The sequence below is a fragment of the Acanthochromis polyacanthus genome, chromosome 10 (genome assembly GCF_021347895.1).
Source record: "Acanthochromis polyacanthus isolate Apoly-LR-REF ecotype Palm Island chromosome 10, KAUST_Apoly_ChrSc, whole genome shotgun sequence".
NCBI lineage: Eukaryota > Metazoa > Chordata > Actinopteri > Pomacentridae > Acanthochromis > Acanthochromis polyacanthus.
Genome location: NC_067122.1, coordinates 19,936,722 through 19,956,168, shown reverse-complemented (window position 1 = coordinate 19,956,168; position 19,447 = coordinate 19,936,722). Strand labels below are relative to the sequence as shown.

Sequence of the window (19,447 nt, the reverse complement as noted above, 5' to 3'; positions counted from 1 at the left end):
TTTGGTGAAGAGAATTCAGTGCACATTTAGTCATAATCGTCATGAAGCAATACTATAAGCATCACTTACAAACAGTAAACTAACATAACAGTTTTGATAACGCAACATATGAAGGTTTTTACGTCTGTTTAATGTTTGTAAGATTGTACAGTAATGAAGACAAATACGCTTCCTGAAACGGTAGAAAATATTCATTATTTGAATGTAACTGTATAAAAATGGACACTGAAAATATTAATGTTTTGTACTAGAGAATCTTCTGTGTGCAAACATTTTGGTGTTGCTGTTTGTCCAGTCCACATGGTGTCAGTATCATGTCAGCATAAAGTGATGTGGTGAAGTGTTGGCCCTGCCCCTTCTAGAGACGTTTAGTTCGGATCGACAGAAAGGAGACGGTACCCTAAACAGAATGATTTGCTGCCGGTCTTAATGGATAGACGCATAAAAATACGGGATATATGAAAAATCTCGTCCTGTGGTTTTGACTTCTTCCACTGGAGTGAGGACTTTTGAGTGGATTTATTATTAAATATCAAACCGAAACAATGGGAGTAGGAGGACAAAGACGAGGAACACAGTCCTGGTGGGTAGCCCTCAGTTTCTCTGTGATGCTGTGCTGCGTGGAGCAGGTTACTGCTCAGATAAAATATTCAATTCCCGAGGAAGTAAAGCTAGAATCTGTTGTGGGAAATGTCGCCAAAGATCTGGGGTTGGACATCAGCTCGCTGGAAGAACGACGATTTCGTATTGTTTCTGGGACTGAGGATGGTCAGTTCAAAGTAAACCCGAACAATGGCGTCTTGTATGTGTATAAAAACATCGACAGAGAGGAGCTCTGTGAAAACATCTCTCCATGTATAAAAAATCTAAAGATGGTCGCAGAGAACCCCATGGAGATACACTATGTGGGAATTGAAATTATAGATGTAAATGATAATTCGCCCAGTTTTCAAGAGGAGGAGCACATAATTGAAATCTCTGAGTCCACTCTTCCAGGTAGACGCTTCCAGCTGCCAACCGCGCGCGATCCAGATGTTGTCGTTAATGCAGTACGTGCGTACAAAATAAACCATAACGAATATTTTAGCATACAGATTCGGGAGAGAGGAGAGGACAAGATTCCATTTTTAGTTTTGCAAAAGTCTCTGGATCGGGAAAAGAACCAGGCGCTCAAATTGATTCTGACTGCAGTTGATGGTGGAAATCCACCAACATCAGGAAGTCTGAATGTCACAGTTATAGTCCTCGATTCAAATGACAACCATCCGACATTTAGTCAAGAAGTATATTCAGTAGCAATACCTGAAAATTCAGAAGCAGATACAAGCGTAATTACGGTTACAGCAACTGATCCGGATGAGGCTGCAAATGGGGAGATTGAATATTTTTTCGGTGGTCAACTTGACCCAAAATTATATGACTTGTTTAGTTTAGATAAAGACACTGGTGAGATTCGAGTCAAGGGAGAAATTGACTTTGAGAAGGCTGACATTTATAAATTAGATGTCCACGCAACTGACAAAGGACAACCTCCGATGAGTGCAGATTGCAGGGTTATAATCAAAGTTCTCGACAGAAATGATAATAAACCTGAAATTGAGGTGACATCTCTGTCAAAGCTGTTAGCAGAAGACTCGAAACCTGGAACTGTGGTTTCTTTAATCAGCATTACTGACAAAGACGCCGGTTTAAACGGAAAAGTAATCTGCAGTCTGTCAGAAAATGCACCATTTGATTTAAAACCTTCATTTCAAGATAACATGTACTCCTTAGTTTTAAAACAACGTTTGGATCGAGAGTCAATTCCGCATTATGAGATCACAATAACAGCTACAGACTGTGGTCAGCCTCCTCTGTCCACATTCAAAACTCTGAATATTGATGTATCAGACGTGAATGATAATGTGCCGGAATTTCAGCAAAATCCGACTGAACTGTATCTGGTAGAAAATAATGTGCCTGGAAACTTAATATTCTCTGTCTCTGCTTCAGATAAAGATTCGAATGAAAACGCGGCTTTAACTTATCACATAGTTAGAGAAGAAGGAAGCCAAATGAAACATGCAGCATTTTTAAATATCAATTCTGAAAACGGACAGATAACCGCGCTGAAAAGTTTTGACTTTGAAACGCTGAAAACTTTCCAATTCCAAGTTGTTGCCACAGATTCTGGAGCTCCGTCTCTCAGCACCAACGTCACAGTCAACGTGTTCATTCTGGATCAGAACGACAACGCTCCAGTCATCCTGTATCCACTCAGCTCCAACGGATCTGCTGAAGGTGTGGAAGAGATTCCCCGAAATGTCAACGCAGGACACTTGGTCACCAAAGTCAGAGCCTATGACGCTGATATAGGATATAACGGCTGGCTGCTCTTCTCACTGCAGGAACTCACTGACCACAGTCTCTTTGCTTTGGACCGATATACAGGACAGATCAGAACACTTCGCTCATTCACAGAGACAGACGAGGCTGAACACAAACTGGTCATACTGGTCAAAGACAATGGAAACGTTTCACTCTCAGCAACAGCTACTGTCATTGTCAAACTTGTGGAGCCCAAAGAGGCTTTTGCAGCTTCTGATGTCAAAAGTGCAGCAAAAGATGATAATGAAGATGATAATGTGACATTTTATCTGATGATAACTCTGGGATCAGTTTCTGTGCTTTTTCTCATCAGCATCATCATTCTGATTGCAATGCAGTGCTCCAAATCCACAGACTATACTTCCAAATATCTACAAGAGACTAATTATGATGGGACACTGTGTCACAGCATCCAGTACAGATCTGGAGACAAACGCTACATGTTAGTTGGACCCAGAATGAGTATAGGATCTACTATAGTTCCTGGAAGTCATGCAAATACACTGGTGCTTCCTGACAGGAGGAGGGCATCTGAAGAGGTAAGACCATGTTCCAATTTTAACTGGAGACATTCTTATGCTATAAAAAGATCGTTTCTGTCCTTTATGGTCATTGAAGGGGTATCAATGTTGCCTTATTCGTCTCTTAAAATGATATATGTTGAAATGTGTTCAGCTGTTCACGATGCTGAGTTGCAGTATAGTGGATACATGGTGGTGGGTCGATTTGAGTTTCAGGTTGGACATTACTTCATTAAGGAAGAGTTTTTGTTTCGTAATACACATTGCATTTTAAAAAGATGGTATTTGTGTGGTGGCGAGAGCTGCCCATGGTGCTGAAATGCCTCAGATTTTTTTTAATCAAGCAAAAGGTGGTACATGTAAATCGAGGCACAATCACTCTGGCAATATCAGGGCGATTTATTCTTCACAGATGCTCTGTAAACAGTCCATTAAAAAGTCAGTTGAAGATATGGAGTCGGTGGCGACTACCTGTGCCAAACATTTTCATGGGCTTTATTGTTCAAATTGTAATATTGTATTTAATGTCTTTGAGATATACACTACTTTTGTGATTGATTGGGGCTGCTTTCTTTTGTAAATAAACGGAGTTCACGACTTGTAATCAAACTGAAGACAATAATGCAAGTAATAATCTTAGAAACACAGATAAAAATAGTTGTTACTGGTTATCCCCTTGCCTTTTGTGTTGCCTATCCTGTTGTAGAAACTGTATAGTAATTCCACTTCAGGAAGTTCCTAACTCTATTTTGGGCAAAAATAGTCCAGTCTTTCCTTGAATGTATAGCATTTATTGCGTTCCTCAACAACCTCCGGGTGTCACTGCAGCACTGAAAACGATAGTTGTCCCACCCCTCAAAAAAGCCTTTCTTTGTCATATAGAGCAAGCTATGCAGTTGAAGCACGCTCTCTGATGGATTCATTATGTGCGCTCTGTAAAAAATGCTTTATTCAGCGGGTTCACCGTAGAGGATTTCTGGTCGCAGTACCAGTGTTTCGTGTGCTATCTTGTTTTTAACGATGGGGACCGTCAAACCAAGTCGAACGACGGGATATTATATGTTTGCGTTTCGGATGACTGTATTGCTGCTTTTCGGAAAGCAGGCGTTTGCTCAGATAAGATACTCTGTTCCAGAGGAGGTGAAAGAAGGAACTGTTGTTGGAAATGTTGCAAAGGATCTGGGCCTTGACGTCGCCTCTTTAACGGACCGACGGTTCCGTGTTGTCTCTGGATCTAAGGACACATTTTTTGAGGCAAACCAAGACAATGGAGCTCTCTATGTGCAGAAGAAAATCGACAGAGAAGAGCTGTGTCAAGGTGGTGGTGCATGCTTAATAGAGCTAAAAATCCTGGTCGAAAACCCTTTGGAAATGCATTATGTGATTGTGGAAATTACAGATGTAAACGATCACTCCCCTAGTTTTCCCGAAAAAGAGCAGATGTTTGAAATATTTGAACAAACATTGCCAGGGAGACGATTTCAGCTGCACACTGCTCGTGATCCAGATGCTGGAATGAATTCTATTCGTACTTACGCATTAACGTCAAATGAACATTTTGAAATAGACATCCGTCAAAGCGATGAGGATAAAATACCATTTTTAGTGTTAAAAAAGTCTTTAGACAGAGAACAAAGGAGCAAACATTTGCTAATTATTACAGCAGTTGATGGAGGTAAACCTCCAAGAACAGGGACACTAAATGTTTCCATTATTGTTCATGACAGTAATGATAACCGTCCCATATTTAGTAAGGAGATTTACAAAATTGAAATACAGGAAAATGTTCCAGTTGGAACTTCTGTATTTCAAATGAATGCGACGGATCCAGATGAAGGAACCAACAGTCAAATTGAATACAGTCTTGGAAAAACACTTAAGAAGAAAGTCTACGATATTTTTGAACTGGACAAATTAACAGGAGAAATCAAAGTAAAGGGAGCAGTGGACTATGAAGAAAACGACGTTTATAAACTCGACGTTGAGGCATCTGACAAAGGAACACCTCCATTGACCGGTGAGTGTAGAGTAATTATAAAAGTTATAGATGTCAACGATAATCCACCAGAAATAGAAATTACATCACTGTCAAATACAGTATATGAAGACTCAAAGCCTGGAACAGTTATTTCACTACTTAGTGTAACAGACAAAGATTCTGGAGTCAATGGAAAAATAATATCGAGCATAACCTCAGATATTCCTTTTGAGTTGAAGCCATCATATAAAGAAAATATATATTCAATTGTCACTAAAGGATTTTTAGATCGAGAGGAAGTGTCTCATTATGAAATAACAATTAAGGCCACAGACTGCGGTGAGCCTCCTTTATCCACTTTGAAAACTCTCAACATTCAGATATCAGACGTGAATGACAACAGTCCACAATTCTCAAAGAATCCATTACAGTTTTACCTGTCAGAGAATAATGTTGCTGGATCGTCAATATTCTCTGTAAGCGCGACGGATAAAGATGTAAATGACAATGCAGCTATTTCATATCATCTTGTGAGAGAAGGAAGCCAAAATGACATATTGTCCTTCCTAAATGTCAATTCAGAAAATGGACACATCACAGCACTGAAAAGTTTTGACTTTGAAACACTGAAAACTTTCCAGTTCAAAGTTGTTGCCACAGATTCTGGAGCTCCGCCTCTCAGCACCAACGTCACAGTCAACGTGTTCATTCTGGATCAGAACGACAACGCTCCAATCATCCTGTATCCACTCAGCTCCAACGGATCTGCTGAAGGTGTGGAGGAGATTCCCCGAAATGTCAACGCAGGACACTTGGTCACCAAAGTCAGAGCCTATGACGCTGATATAGGATATAACGGCTGGTTGCTCTTCTCACTGCAGGAACTCACTGACCACAGTCTCTTTGCTTTGGACCGATATACAGGACAGATCAGAACACTTCGCTCATTCACAGAGACAGACGAGGCTGAACACAAACTGGTCATACTGGTCAAAGACAACGGAAACGTTTCACTCTCAGCAACAGCTACTGTCACTGTCAGACTTGTGGAGCCCAAAGAGGCTTTTGCAGCGTCTGATGTCAAAAGTGCAGCAAAAGTTGATGAAGATGACAATGTGACATTTTATCTGATGATAACTTTGGGATCAGTTTCTGTACTGTTTCTCATCAGCATCATCGTGCTGATTGCAATGCAGTGCTCCAAATCCACAGACTATACTTCCAAATATCTACAAGAGACTAATTATGATGGGACACTGTGTCACAGCATCCAGTACAGATCTGGAGACAAACGCTACATGTTAGTTGGACCCAGAATGAGTATCGGATCTACTATAGTTCCTGGAAGTCATGCAAACACTCTAGTGCTCCCTGACAGGAGGAAGACATCTGAAGAGGTAAGCCTCTATTATCACATTTGCTTTTGTTTTCATTACGTCGTGACAACTTGCTCCAGATTAGAAAATGCAATCCTCGAAAATGTTGGGTTTTTTTCTGTGTTGGGTGAAAGCTCAAATGTTGTCATGGTAGGTTGTAATTATAGTTACAGTCATAGTATTGCTCTGTTGTTGATTCTCTTCCAAGTCAAAACATGTTAGGACTATGATCTGAAGAACATCAGCAAACATAACAATACATTTTGAGTTGCTATCTGTGGTGCTGAATGGTGATTGTGGCGATTTTGATCATCAATCCATCCATTCTCTATACACTGCGTTATCCTCACTCGGGTCGCTGGGGGTGCTGGAGCCTATCTCAGCTGACTTGGGCAAAGGCAGGGGACACCTTGGACAGGTCTCCGGTCTGTCGCAGGGCTACATACACAGACAAACAATCACTCTCACATTCACATCTACGGGCAATTTAGAGTCATCAATTAACCTCAGCATATTTTTGGACTGTGGGAGGAAGCCGGAGTGCCCAGAGAAAACCCACGCATGCACATGGAGAACATGCAAACTCCATGCAGAAAGATCCCAGGCCCAGGCCGGGATTTGAACCGGGGATCTTCTTGCTGCAAGGCGAAAGTGCAGCCGATTTTGATCACAAGGTTGTAATTTTAATGTTTAGTATTGCCCAATTTGTAGCCCTGTCCACCTTGCTGAAATGTATTTGTAAAGTGGGATTTATATTACGCATTAGAACTTAACTAAAACGTAACCAATTCTTTGACTGAACCCAGGTTATAAAATACATCGTCCACAGGGGGTCAGTGTCATATCAGCATCAAACTGTTGTATTACAGTGGTGGCCCTGCCCCTTTCAGAGAGGTTTTGTTCAGATCTTAAGAGAAGAGACGGCGCCTGCAAAAGACAGACGCGTTCATGCTGAGACATTTTCACATATGATAAGCTGAAAAATTGTCACACTGATTCCCAGGATGCTTTTGGATAAAGTTACTTTATTTTAGTAATAAGAGCCGCACGTGGATACAATGGGAGCAAGAGGACAAAGACGAGGAGCACAGTCCTGGTGGGTAGCTCTCAGTTTCTCTGTGATGCTGTGCTGCGTGGAGCAGGTTTCTGCACAGATAAAATATTCAATTCAAGAAGAAGTAAAACTAGAATCTGTTGTGGGAAATGTCGCCAAGGATCTGGGGTTGGACATCAGCTCGCTGGAAGAACGACGATTTCGTATTGTTTCTGGGACTGAGGATGGTCAGTTCAAAGTAAACCCGAACAATGGCGTCTTGTATGTGTATAAAAACATCGACAGAGAGGAGCTCTGTGAAAACATCTCTCCATGTATAAAAAACCTAAAGATGGTCGCTGAGAACCCCATGGAGATACACTATGTGGGAATTGAAATTATAGATGTAAATGATAATTCACCCAGTTTTCAAGAGGAAGAAAAGATATTAGAGATTTCTGAATCCACACTCCCTGGAAAACGTTTCCAGCTGCCAACCGCGCGCGATCCAGATGTTGTCGTTAATGCAGTACGTGCGTACAAAATAAACCATAACGAATATTTTAGCATACAGATTCGAGAAAGAGGGGATGACAAGGTACCATTTTTAGTTTTGCAAAAGTCTCTGGATCGGGAAAAGAACCAGGAGCTCAAACTGATTCTGACTGCAGTTGATGGTGGAAATCCACTGAGATTAGGAACTCTGAATGTCACAGTTATAGTCCTCGATTCAAATGACAACCATCCGACATTTAGCCAAGAAGTGTATTCAGTAACAATACCTGAAAATGTAGAAGCAGATACTAATGTGATCACAGTAAGGGCAACTGATCCGGATGACGGTGTGAACGCAGATGTTGAATATTTTTTCGGTGGCGAACTTGACCCTAAATTATATGACTTGTTTAGTTTAGATAAAGACACTGGTGAGATTCGAGTCAAGGGAGAAATTGACTTTGAGAAGGCTGACGTTTATAAATTAGATGTCCACGCAACTGACAAAGGACAACCTCCGATGAGCACTGATTGCACTGTCATGATCAAAGTGCTCGACAAAAATGATAATAAACCTGAAATTGAGGTGACATCTCTGTCAAATACGGTATCAGAAGATTCGAAACCTGGAACTGTGGTTTCTTTAATCAGCATTACTGACAAAGACGCCGGTTTAAACGGAAAAGTAATCTGCAGTCTGTCAGAAAATGTACCATTTGATTTAAAACCTTCATTTCAAGATAACATGTACTCCTTAGTTTTAAAACAACGTTTGGATCGAGAGTCAATTCCGCATTATGAGATCACAATAACAGCTACAGACTGTGGTCAGCCTCCTCTGTCCACATTCAAAACTCTGAATATTGATGTATCAGACGTGAATGATAATGTGCCGGAATTTCAGCAAAATCCGACTGAACTGTATCTGGTAGAAAATAATGTGCCTGGAAACTTAATATTCTCTGTCTCTGCTTCAGATAAAGATTCGAATGAAAACGCGGCTTTAACTTATCACATAGTTAGAGAAGAAGGAAGCCAAATGAAACATGCAGCATTTTTAAATATCAATTCTGAAAACGGACAGATAACTGCGCTGAAAAGTTTTGACTTTGAAACGCTGAAAACTTTCCAATTCCAAGTTGTTGCCACAGATTCTGGAGCTCCGTCTCTCAGCACCAACGTCACAGTCAACGTGTTCATTCTGGATCAGAACGACAACGCTCCAGTCATCCTGTATCCACTCAGCTCCAACGGATCTGCTGAAGGTGTGGAGGAGATTCCCCGAAATGTCAACGCAGGACACTTGGTCACCAAAGTCAGAGCCTATGACGCTGATATAGGATATAACGGCTGGCTGCTCTTCTCACTGCAGGAACTCACTGACCACAGTCTCTTTGCTTTGGACCGATATACAGGACAGATCAGAACACTTCGCTCATTCACAGAGACAGACGAGGCTGAACACAAACTGGTCATACTGGTCAAAGACAACGGAAACGTTTCACTCTCAGCAACAGCTACTGTCATCGTCAAACTTGTGGAGCCCAAAGAGGCTTTTGCAGCTTCTGATGTCAAAAGTGCAGCAAAAGATTTTAATGAAGATGACAATGTGACATTTTATCTGATGATAACTCTGGGATCAGTTTCTGTACTGTTTCTCATCAGCATCATCTTTCTGATTGCAATGCAGTGCTCCAAATCCACAGACTATACTTCCAAATATCTGCAAGAAACTAATTATGATGGGACACTGTGTCACAGCATCCAGTACAGATCTGGAGACAAACGCTACATGTTAGTTGGACCCAGAATGAGTATAGGATCTACTATAGTTCCTGGAAGTCATGCAAATACACTGGTGCTACCTGACAGGAGGAGGGCATCTGAAAAGGTAAGGCATTGAAAACAAAATTTTGTAAAAGCATATCTATCTTTGCTTTTCTGCTGAAGGTTTCTGTCTCTTTACTCCTCTATAAGCTTTTTCACAACATGTGTCTTTCCAATATATTCCCATTGTTTGTTTGAATTTCGTTTGTATTGTGTTTTTATAATACAAGATGTTTGTTTGCATAGTAAGGGATGTGGAAAATGGCAAGTTGGACATGGCGAGACTGTTCTGTCTCACTCTGTGGTCTCTCTTACACTACCAGTGTTGATCTGTCTTCTTTTTGCTTTTAACTGATTGTAGTTATGAAAGAAACTGATAAATCTGAAATATGTGACAGAGCTTATACGTTGAAAAGAGAACAGTCCTTGACCCTGACTGTCATCACTGTCTTTGGAAATGGAACATGAGTATTTGCTACCAAAACAGTAGAATTAGTCTCTATTTAAACATATACTCACAGCCTGTTGTTGGCACTTGGATCTCAGAAAATTCCAGCTTGTAACACACAATTGATTGAAAATCTGAAGAAGTTGCAGTCCTTGTTGTTTGAGTATTATGGTTGAAGTTACATACTTAAATAGAGAGCGACTTTGGTCATTTCCAGGAATGTCTGTGACTATTCGGGTTGCTGTCCATGGTGCTAAGAGACAAAAGCAGTTTAATCAGTGATCCAATTGAAAAACAAAACAAAAGCACATAATACTATTATACAATAATAGCTCTTATGATAAGTTAGACAGACCTGAGGCAAAATATTTTATAAGACAAAAATAAAGGCAATATGCTAAACAAAATTCAAATGCTCAAATTCTTGTGCTTGAAGATCCGTTTCATGTTATGCCTCTACCACACCGAAAGAAAATTCCCGAAAACCTAATGATAAGAAAAGAAAGAGAAAAAAAATAAAGGGGTTTATTCTCAGGATTAACCTCAGGGTGTCACTATTAAATCAGAAAACCTTCAACAATTTTGTCCCTCCCCTCACGAACCCTTTGTCTGTCATCTCAGCAGTGCAAAGCATTGAACCAAATACACCAGCCGACAAAATCATCTCGATCGCTCTGGAAATACGCGACGCTCAGTGGATTGAATTAATCGTTAGTGATATAAAGAGGCTCCTGTGAGTCTATGTGCTTTTGAATAACGATGGGGACACACATTACACCTCGGAAAATGGACTGCTCGTGGTTTGCTTTGGCTCTGCTGATTTTTGTTGGAAGAGACGCTCTGGCTCAGATACGGTACTCTGTTCCAGAGGAGGTACAAGAAGGAACTGTGGTTGGAAATGTTGCCAAGGATCTTGGCCTTGACATCGCTTCTTTGACGGATCGACGTTTCCGTGTTGTGACTGAAAGTAAGAACGCAATTTTTGAGGTAAATCAGAATAATGGGGCATTGTACGTCAGCAGTCATATTGACAGAGAGGAGCTCTGTGAGGGCAGCGGTGCTTGTTTGGTGGAGCTAAAGATCCTTGTGGAAAATCCGTTGGAAATACATTATGTGGTGGTAGAAATTACTGATGTCAATGACCACTCTCCTAGTTTCCTGAAAACGAACAGAGATTTGAAATATGGGAACAAACACTACCAGGAAGGCGATTCCAGTTGCACACTGCTCACGATCCCGATGCAGGAATTAATTCTATTCGTACATACACGTTAACGTCAAATGAACACTTTGAAATAAATCTCCGTCAAAGTGATGTGGGAAAGATACCATTTTTAGTGCTGAAGAAACCGTTAGATAGAGAACAAAAGAACAAACACACGCTGCTGGTTACAGCAGTCGATGGAGGTAAACCTCCCAGATCAGGAACACTGAATGTGTCTATTATTGTTCTTGATACTAATGATAATCGCCCAATATTTAGTCAGGAGATTTATCAAATCTCAATAAAAGAAAACATTCCTGTTGGCACTTCAGTGTTTAAAATGAATGCGACTGATCGAGATGAGGAAACTAATGGAGAAGTAGAATACAGCTTTGGAAAAACTCTGAGGCGGAAAGTTTATGATATTTTTGAACTGGACAAATTAACAGGAGAAATTATAGTAAAGGGAATGGTGGACTTTGAGGAAAACGACTTATATGAACTGGACGTTGAGGCATCAGATAAAGGAACACCTCCATTAACGGGTGAATGTAGAGTAATTATAAAAGTTATAGATGTTAACGATAATCCACCAGAAATACAAGTGACATCACTGTCAAATACAGTGTCTGAAGACTCTAAGCCTGGAACAGTTATTTCATTACTTAGTGTGAAAGACAAAGATTCTGGAGTCAATGGAAAAATAATCTCAATCATAATCAATGAAGTGCCTTTTGAGTTGAAGCCATCATATAAAGAAAACACATATTCAATTGTCACTAAAGGATTTTTGGATCGAGAGCAGGTGTCTCATTATGAAATAACAATTAAAGCCACAGACTGTGGTGAGCCTCCTTTGTCTACATTTAAAACTCTCAACATTCAAATTTCAGATGTAAATGACAACAGTCCACAATTCTCACAAAACTCACTGCAGTTTTACCTGCTAGAAAATAATGTTGCTGGAGCTTCAATATTCTCTGTAAGTGCAACAGACAAAGATTTTAATGACAATGCAGCTATTTCATATCATATTGTGAGAGACGGGAACCAAAATGGCATAATGTCGTTTCTAAATGTCAATTCAGAAAACGGACATATCACAGCACTGAAAAGTTTTGACTTTGAAACACTGAAAACTTTCCAGTTCAAAGTTGTTGCCACAGATTCTGGAGCTCCGTCTCTCAGCACCAATGTCACAGTCAACGTGTTCATTCTGGATCAGAACGACAACGCTCCAGTCATCCTGTATCCACTCAGCTCCAATGGATCTGCTGAAGGTGTGGAGGAGATTCCCCGAAATGTCAACGCAGGACACTTGGTCACCAAAGTCAGAGCCTATGACGCTGATATAGGATATAACGGCTGGTTGCTATTCTCACTGCAGGAACTCACTGACCACAGTCTCTTTGCTTTGGACCGATATACAGGACAGATCAGAACACTTCGCTCATTCACAGAGACAGACGAGGCTGAACACAAACTGGTCATACTGGTCAAAGACAACGGAAACGTTTCACTCTCAGCAACAGCTACTGTCATTGTCAAACTTGTGGAGGCCAAAGAGGCTTTTGCAGCATCTGATGTCAAAAGTGCAGCAAAAGTAGATGAGGATGATAATGTGACATTTTATCTGATGATAACTTTGGGATCAGTTTCTGTACTGTTTCTCATCAGCATCATCGTGCTGATTGCAATGCAGTGCTCCAAATCCACAGACTATACTTCCAAATATCTGCAAGAGACTAATTATGATGGAACACTGTGTCACAGCATCCAGTACAGATCTGGAGACAAACGCTACATGTTAGTTGGACCCAGAATGAGTATAGGATCTACTATAGTTCCTGGCAGTCATGCAAACACTCTAGTGCTCCCTGACAGGAGGAGGGCATCTGAAGAGGTAAGATCATGTTTAAATACTAACTGAAGATATTTTTTCTTAATTCCTGGAACTATACAATGTTGTCTCAGCAGATATGATTACATTAAAAAAACATAGGATGCAATGAATGTCCATCCTATACAGTAAAAGCTCTGAAATATTTTGTTGTTGCTTTGATGCAAGTCATATCTTGAAATACCTGATGAAATCAGAAAATCATAACAGCAATTTTACAAGGACTGTACATAGTGTGTTGCTGCAGTTTATTGGTCATTACTGTGGCAGTTTTATAGTTGTGATCCATTAATTCATTCATTGAAAAAATAAGTCTATTCCTAGAAAAGAAAGCTATACAAGCATAGCAACATATTTGGTGGGGCTGTCCATGGTGCAGAAAATGATCACGCTTGGTTATATTGTGGTCATTTTCAAGTCCGAATGCAAGCTGTGATCTAAAGCTTTATGCTTTCGTTCATGAATTCCATTAGTCGAACCTCTGTGTGTTTCAATAGGGACATTTACTACAAATAACTGCTGTATGAATGTTGTGTGATTGACCTCTGGAGGTACCCTGACTGTAGTTTCAGGTTGTTCCCATTCATTGGCTGTATTATGAAAGTGTATGAGCAGCACCATGAAGTCTGCTTCTGTAATGTCCATTCAATTGCACCAAATCTGCAGAAAGTTTTTTTTTAATCAAAGTTAGAAGAGAAGTCAGTGCACACTTGGTCATATTTTTGACTGTCATGAAGCAATACTAGAAGTAACACTGACAAACAGTAAAGCAACACATTTAGGGTTCAGATAATGCAACACATGAAAGTTTTTAAGTCTATTCAGTGTTTGTAATATTGTACAGAAAAAGACAACCACGCTGCCTGAAATGGTAGAAAATATTCATTATTTGAATCTGTAACCGTATAAAAATGGAACCCCCCAAAATGTTCTGTAGAACAGAATCTTCTGTGTGCAAACATTTTGGTGTTGCTGTTTGTCCAGTCCACATGGTGTCAGTATCATCTCAGCATAAAGTGATGTGGTGAAGTGTTGGCCCTGCCCCTTCGAGAGACGTTTTGTTCGGATCGACAGAAAGGAGACGGTACCCTCAACAGAATGATTTGCTGTCTTAATGCATAGAACACATAAAAAATGGTTTATGTGGAAAAATACAGTTTCGTCGTTTTGACTTTTTCCGTTGGAGTGAGGATTTCTGAGTGGATTTATTATTAAATATCTAACCGAAACAATGGGAGCAGGAGGACAAAGACGAGGAACACAGTCCTGGTGGGTAGCCCTCAGTTTCTCCGTGATGTTGTGCTGCGTGGAGCAGGTTTCTACTCAGATAAAATATTCAATTCCTGAGGAAGTAAAACTAGAATCTGTTGTGGGAAATGTCGCCAAAGACCTGGGGTTGGACATCAGCTCGCTGGAGGAAAGGCAGTTTCGTATTGTTTCTGGGACTGAGGATGGTCAGTTCAAAGTAAACCCGAACAATGGCGTCTTGTATGTGCACAAAAACATCGACAGAGAGGAGCTCTGTGAAAACATCTCTCCATGTATAAAAAATCTAAAGATGGTCGCTGAGAACCCCATGGAGATACATTATGTTGGAGTTGAAATTATAGATGTAAATGATAATTCACCGAGTTTTCAAGAGGAAGAAAAAATATTAGAAATTCCAGAGTCTGCTCTTCCAGGCAGGCGTTTCCAGCTGCCAACTGCCCGCGATCCAGATGTTGTCGTTAATACAGTACGTGCATATAAATTAAACCATAACGAATATTTTAGTATACAGATTCGAGAACGAGGAGAGGACAAGATACCATTTTTAGTTTTGCAAAAGTCTCTGGATCGGGAAAAGAACCAGGCGCTCAAATTGATTCTGACTGCAGTTGATGGTGGAAATCCACCAAGATCAGGAACTCTGAATGTCACAGTTATAGTCCTCGATTCAAATGACAATCATCCAACATTTACCCAAGAAGTATATTCAGTAACAATACCTGAAAATGTAGAAGCAGATACTAGTGTAATTACAGTTAAGGCAACTGATGTGGATGAAGGTGCTAATGGTGACGTAGAATATTTTTTCGGTGGCGAAATGGACCCTAAATTATATGACATGTTTAGTTTAGATAAAGACACTGGTGAGATTCGAGTAAAAGGAGAAATTGACTTTGAGAAGGCTGACATTTATAAATTAGATGTCCACGCAACTGACAAAGGACAACCTCCGATGAGTGCAGATTGCAGGGTTATAATCAAAGTTCTCGACAGAAATGATAATAGACCTGCAATTGAGGTGACATCTCTGTCAAAGCTGTTACCAGAAGATTCGAAACCTGGAACTGTGGTTTCTTTAATCAGCATTACTGACAAAGACGCCGGTTTAAACGGAAAAGTAATCTGCAGTCTGTCAGAAAATGTACCATTTGATTTAAAACCTTCATTTCAAGATAACATGTACTCCTTAGTTTTAAAACAACGTTTGGATCGAGAATCAGTTCCGCATTATGAGATCACAATAACAGCTACAGACTGTGGTCAGCCTCCTCTGTCCACATTCAAAACTCTGAATATCGATGTATCAGACGTGAATGATAATGTGCCGGAATTTCAGCAAAATCCGATTGAACTGTATCTGGTAGAAAATAATGTGCCTGGAAACTTAATATTCTCTGTCTCTGCTTCAGATAAAGATTCGAATGAAAACGCGGCTTTAACTTATCACATAGTTAGAGAAGAAGGAAGCCAAATGAAACATGCAGCATTTTTAAATATCAATTCTGAAAACGGACAGATAACAGCGCTGAAAAGTTTTGACTTTGAAACGCTGAAAACTTTCCAGTTCACTGTTGTTGCCACAGATTCTGGAGCTCCGTCTCTCAGCACCAATGTCACAGTCAACGTGTTCATTCTGGATCAGAACGACAACGCTCCAGTCATCCTGTATCCACTCAGCTCCAACGGATCTGCTGAAGGTGTGGAGGAGATTCCCAGAAATGTCAACGCAGGACACTTGGTCACCAAAGTCAGAGCCTATGACGCTGATATAGGATATAACGGCTGGCTGCTCTTCTCACTGCAGGAACTCACTGACCACAGTCTCTTTGCTTTGGACCGATATACAGGACAGATCAGAACACTTCGCTCATTCACAGAGACAGACGAGGCTGAACACAAACTGGTCATACTGGTCAAAGACAACGGAAACGTTTCACTCTCAGCAACAGCTACTGTCATTGTCAAACTTGTGGAGCCCAAAGAGGCTTTTGCAGCGTCTGATGTCAAAAGTGCAGCAAAAGTAGATGAGGATGACAATGTGACATTTTATCTGATGATAACTTTGGGATCAGTTTCTGTGCTTTTTCTCATCAGCATCATCATTCTGATTGCAATGCAGTGCTCCAAATCCACAGACTATACTTCCAAATATCTACAAGAGACTAATTATGATGGGACACTGTGTCACAGCATCCAGTACAGATCTGGAGACAAACGCTACATGTTAGTTGGACCCAGAATGAGTATCGGATCTACTATAGTTCCTGGAAGTCATGCAAATACTCTCGTGCTTCCTGACAGGAGGAGGGCATCTGAAGAGGTAAGACCTTATAAAATCTGTTGTCTAACGCTGCAGCATGTTCATTCAGTTCTACAAGTGTTGTGTTCGGTTGTGTATTTTCTTTTGTAATGATGCTTCTACAGTGCCCAATTAAAAGTCGATTGCTCAAAAAAAAAAAAAACGACAATAATGCAAGTCTGAAGACGGGGGGACAAGGGACAAGGTACGTTTTATCCGTTTGTTTTCTGGCTATAAAACACACAAGCAGAAACAAAAAATCAAGCCGTTTTTTCGTTTTTTCGTTTTGAGCAAAAAACAAAAAAACAGGAAACAACAGGAAACGGTTCGTTTTTTCGTTTTCACCCCCAAAATGAAAATACGACTCCATATTCCGTTTCATTGGTGGGCGGGGCTTCGGAGCCTGCCAGTGCACAATAAAGCTCCTGCCCATCACAATAAAGCTCTTGCCCTATCATTCACAGACAGACTGACTTTCATTGTATTACCTGCCCCCACTGCACTTCCCCTAACTCTAAATCAAAGCAAGTCGTGTACACAGTAATGACAGTCATAACCAGTGGTGTAGTCTAGTTTTTTCTAGTGGGTATACTCCAACCTCATAAACCAAAGCCAGGTCAGGTTCTCATATATGTGCGCGTGCACTCACATGTCCACACACACACACACACACACACACACACACACACACACACACACACACACACACACACACACACACACACACACACACAGCAGCTCCTTTATTTCAAACTACCAATTAGATACTTATAGACATTATAGCGTCAGCAGCTCCTCCTCTAGCCATCAGGTAGACCTGATGTTTCCTCTTCATCAGGTAGACCTGATGTTTCCTCTTCATCAGGTAGACCTGATGTTTCCTCTTCATCAGGCTCCCTTTCCTAAACGTTAACCTTAGCTCCAGCTGTAGTGTTCCCTAAAGTGGCAGTATTCACAGGACAAGCAACAGGCTTATTAAAACACTGAAATGGTTTCATTTAGCTTTGCTTTCTTTTCTTATTTTTTCTCCACTGACTGATGTTGGGTCATTAGAAGTTCTAGACTCATGTCCCTCTTCTTCTAAGCCAGGGGTATTCAGCTAAAATTCAGAGAGGTCCAGTCAGCAAAGGTCCAGAACATCATAATGTCTAACTTGAGTTACTGTGATATATGTTGATGTAACCTGGTAGTTTTATTAGAGTCGGCCTGTAATCAAAAACTGACCGTCAAATAAATCCAGTACGGTTCAAAAACATTTTGACATTTATCAATAAATAACTTATATATAACTGTATATCTTAAAATAAAGTGCAGAACTTAAAAAGCATGTCTGAACAACCTGGATCAACTTCTATACATCTTTAACAATAATTAAATCTCATAAATGTAAACATTTGAACACTTTTACATTTTTGTCTGTCTCATATCACTCCCCTAATATCTCTGCAGCTTAATGGGAGAGCTGAGCTGCTGCTTGTTTGAGCCGTTCTCAAAACATATTTTGATTATGTTCATAGTTGAGAAAGCTGCCTTACAGCTGTTTGCTGAGCCAAACATGGTCAGCATGTGACCACAGTCTGTCCTCTAGAGAAAAGATACGGTCCGAATTTCCATATAACCACTTAAAAATGCGCAAACACATGTATTAGTATGTTTTTTGACATAACGTTCATTTTTCTCTGTGTCAGGAAGCGGTGAAGCTGTATGGGACGGGGGAAGGTGTCTGGCTGAGAACAGGGCTCACTAAAGGCCGACCGCAGTCCGGATCCGGACCCAGACGCCGTCTATACGGGTGTAAATTTGACAGGTCGCTTCTATTTTACCGGTGCAGCTTTCCAGTGTTTATCATTGGTCTATCGGCTCAGAAACGCACAGACCAATTATGTACGAGTTCAGGCATCCCACGTGATGCTGCTCAGCCAATGACGTCGCTGAATCGCATCGCAGCTCCGCCTTCAAAAAGCAGCTGAGAGATGAGGGACAGAGAGGACAGCAGTGATGGAAGTTCAGCTCTTTTCAGAGAGCTTTTGGCACGGCTTCCAAAGAAAAGCCGGTTCTTTCGGCTCCCAAATGGCTCCTAATTTATTATTCTTTGTAGCCTCATGTTTTTGCCTAACCTGGCAAATATGAATCATTTGTGTTTTGACAAACTCTTTTTCATTCAGTGTTTTTATGAGAAGCCTTATAATTGACTCATTTTGTACATTTGCTCTGTTACAAAAACAGGTATTCTTGCTTTTGTTTAATATTTCAACCAAACTTTTTTGCACAAAAAATAAATGAACAAAACTCTGCACATGAACCCACAGAACCAGAACCAGAACCAGACTCAGTATTCAAACAGTATAAATGTCCTCAGAGCAGGCTGGCATTCAGAAAAATCACATGGCTGAGCTTGGAACTTTATTTTAAGATATACAGTTATATATAAGTTATTTATTGATAAATGTCAAAATGTTTTTGAACCGTACTGAATTTATTTGACGATCAGTTTTTGATTACAGGCAGACTCTAATAAAACTACCAGGTTACATCAACATATATCACAGTAACTCAAGTTAGACATTATGATGTTCTGGACCTTTGCTGACTGGACCTCTCTGAATTTTAGCTGAATACCCCTGGCTTAGCAGAAGAGGGACATGAGTCTACAACTGTCAGGGTCCTCTCCTCATTCCCTCCCCACCTGGCATCCCAAACAAAACCCCCTCCCGTATCCTTTTCCTCCCT

General features: G+C 40.5%; 5 protein-coding genes across 5 annotated transcripts in view; all 5 read left to right on the top strand.

Annotated features, from left to right (window-relative positions):
• The window catches only part of pcdh2aa1 (protocadherin 2 alpha a 1), a 57,795-nt gene that overhangs the window by 6,518 nt on the left and 31,830 nt on the right, over positions 1-19,447 (top strand). The gene's annotated exons all lie outside the window — the stretch shown is intronic.
• The window catches only part of LOC127535800 (protocadherin alpha-8-like), a 47,024-nt gene continuing 27,913 nt past the window's right edge, over positions 337-19,447 (top strand). Inside the window, exon 1 of the mRNA XM_051954651.1 lies at positions 337-2,280. Coding sequence (XP_051810611.1) covers positions 546-2,280 — 1,735 coding nt within the window. The 5' untranslated portion in view covers positions 337-545. The remainder of the gene's footprint in view (positions 2,281-19,447) is intronic.
• On the top strand, positions 3,751-6,464 carry LOC127535803 (protocadherin alpha-3-like). The gene is made up of 2 exons (XM_051954655.1): positions 3,751-6,291; positions 6,451-6,464. The coding sequence occupies exons 1-2, from the start codon at positions 3,909-3,911 to the stop codon at positions 6,462-6,464; spliced, it is 2,397 nt and encodes a 798-aa protein (XP_051810615.1). The 5' UTR covers positions 3,751-3,908.
• Positions 7,138-9,688, top strand: LOC110945436 (protocadherin alpha-8-like). Its single transcript, XM_022187015.2, has one exon. It carries the CDS (start codon positions 7,301-7,303, stop codon positions 9,671-9,673), a length of 2,373 nt encoding a protein of 790 aa, XP_022042707.2. The 5' UTR covers positions 7,138-7,300; the 3' UTR covers positions 9,674-9,688.
• On the top strand, positions 10,649-17,190 carry LOC127535802 (protocadherin alpha-8-like). Its single transcript, XM_051954654.1, has 3 exons — positions 10,649-12,529; positions 16,116-16,738; positions 17,182-17,190. The coding sequence occupies exons 1-3, from the start codon at positions 11,590-11,592 to the stop codon at positions 17,188-17,190; spliced, it is 1,572 nt and encodes a 523-aa protein (XP_051810614.1). The 5' UTR covers positions 10,649-11,589.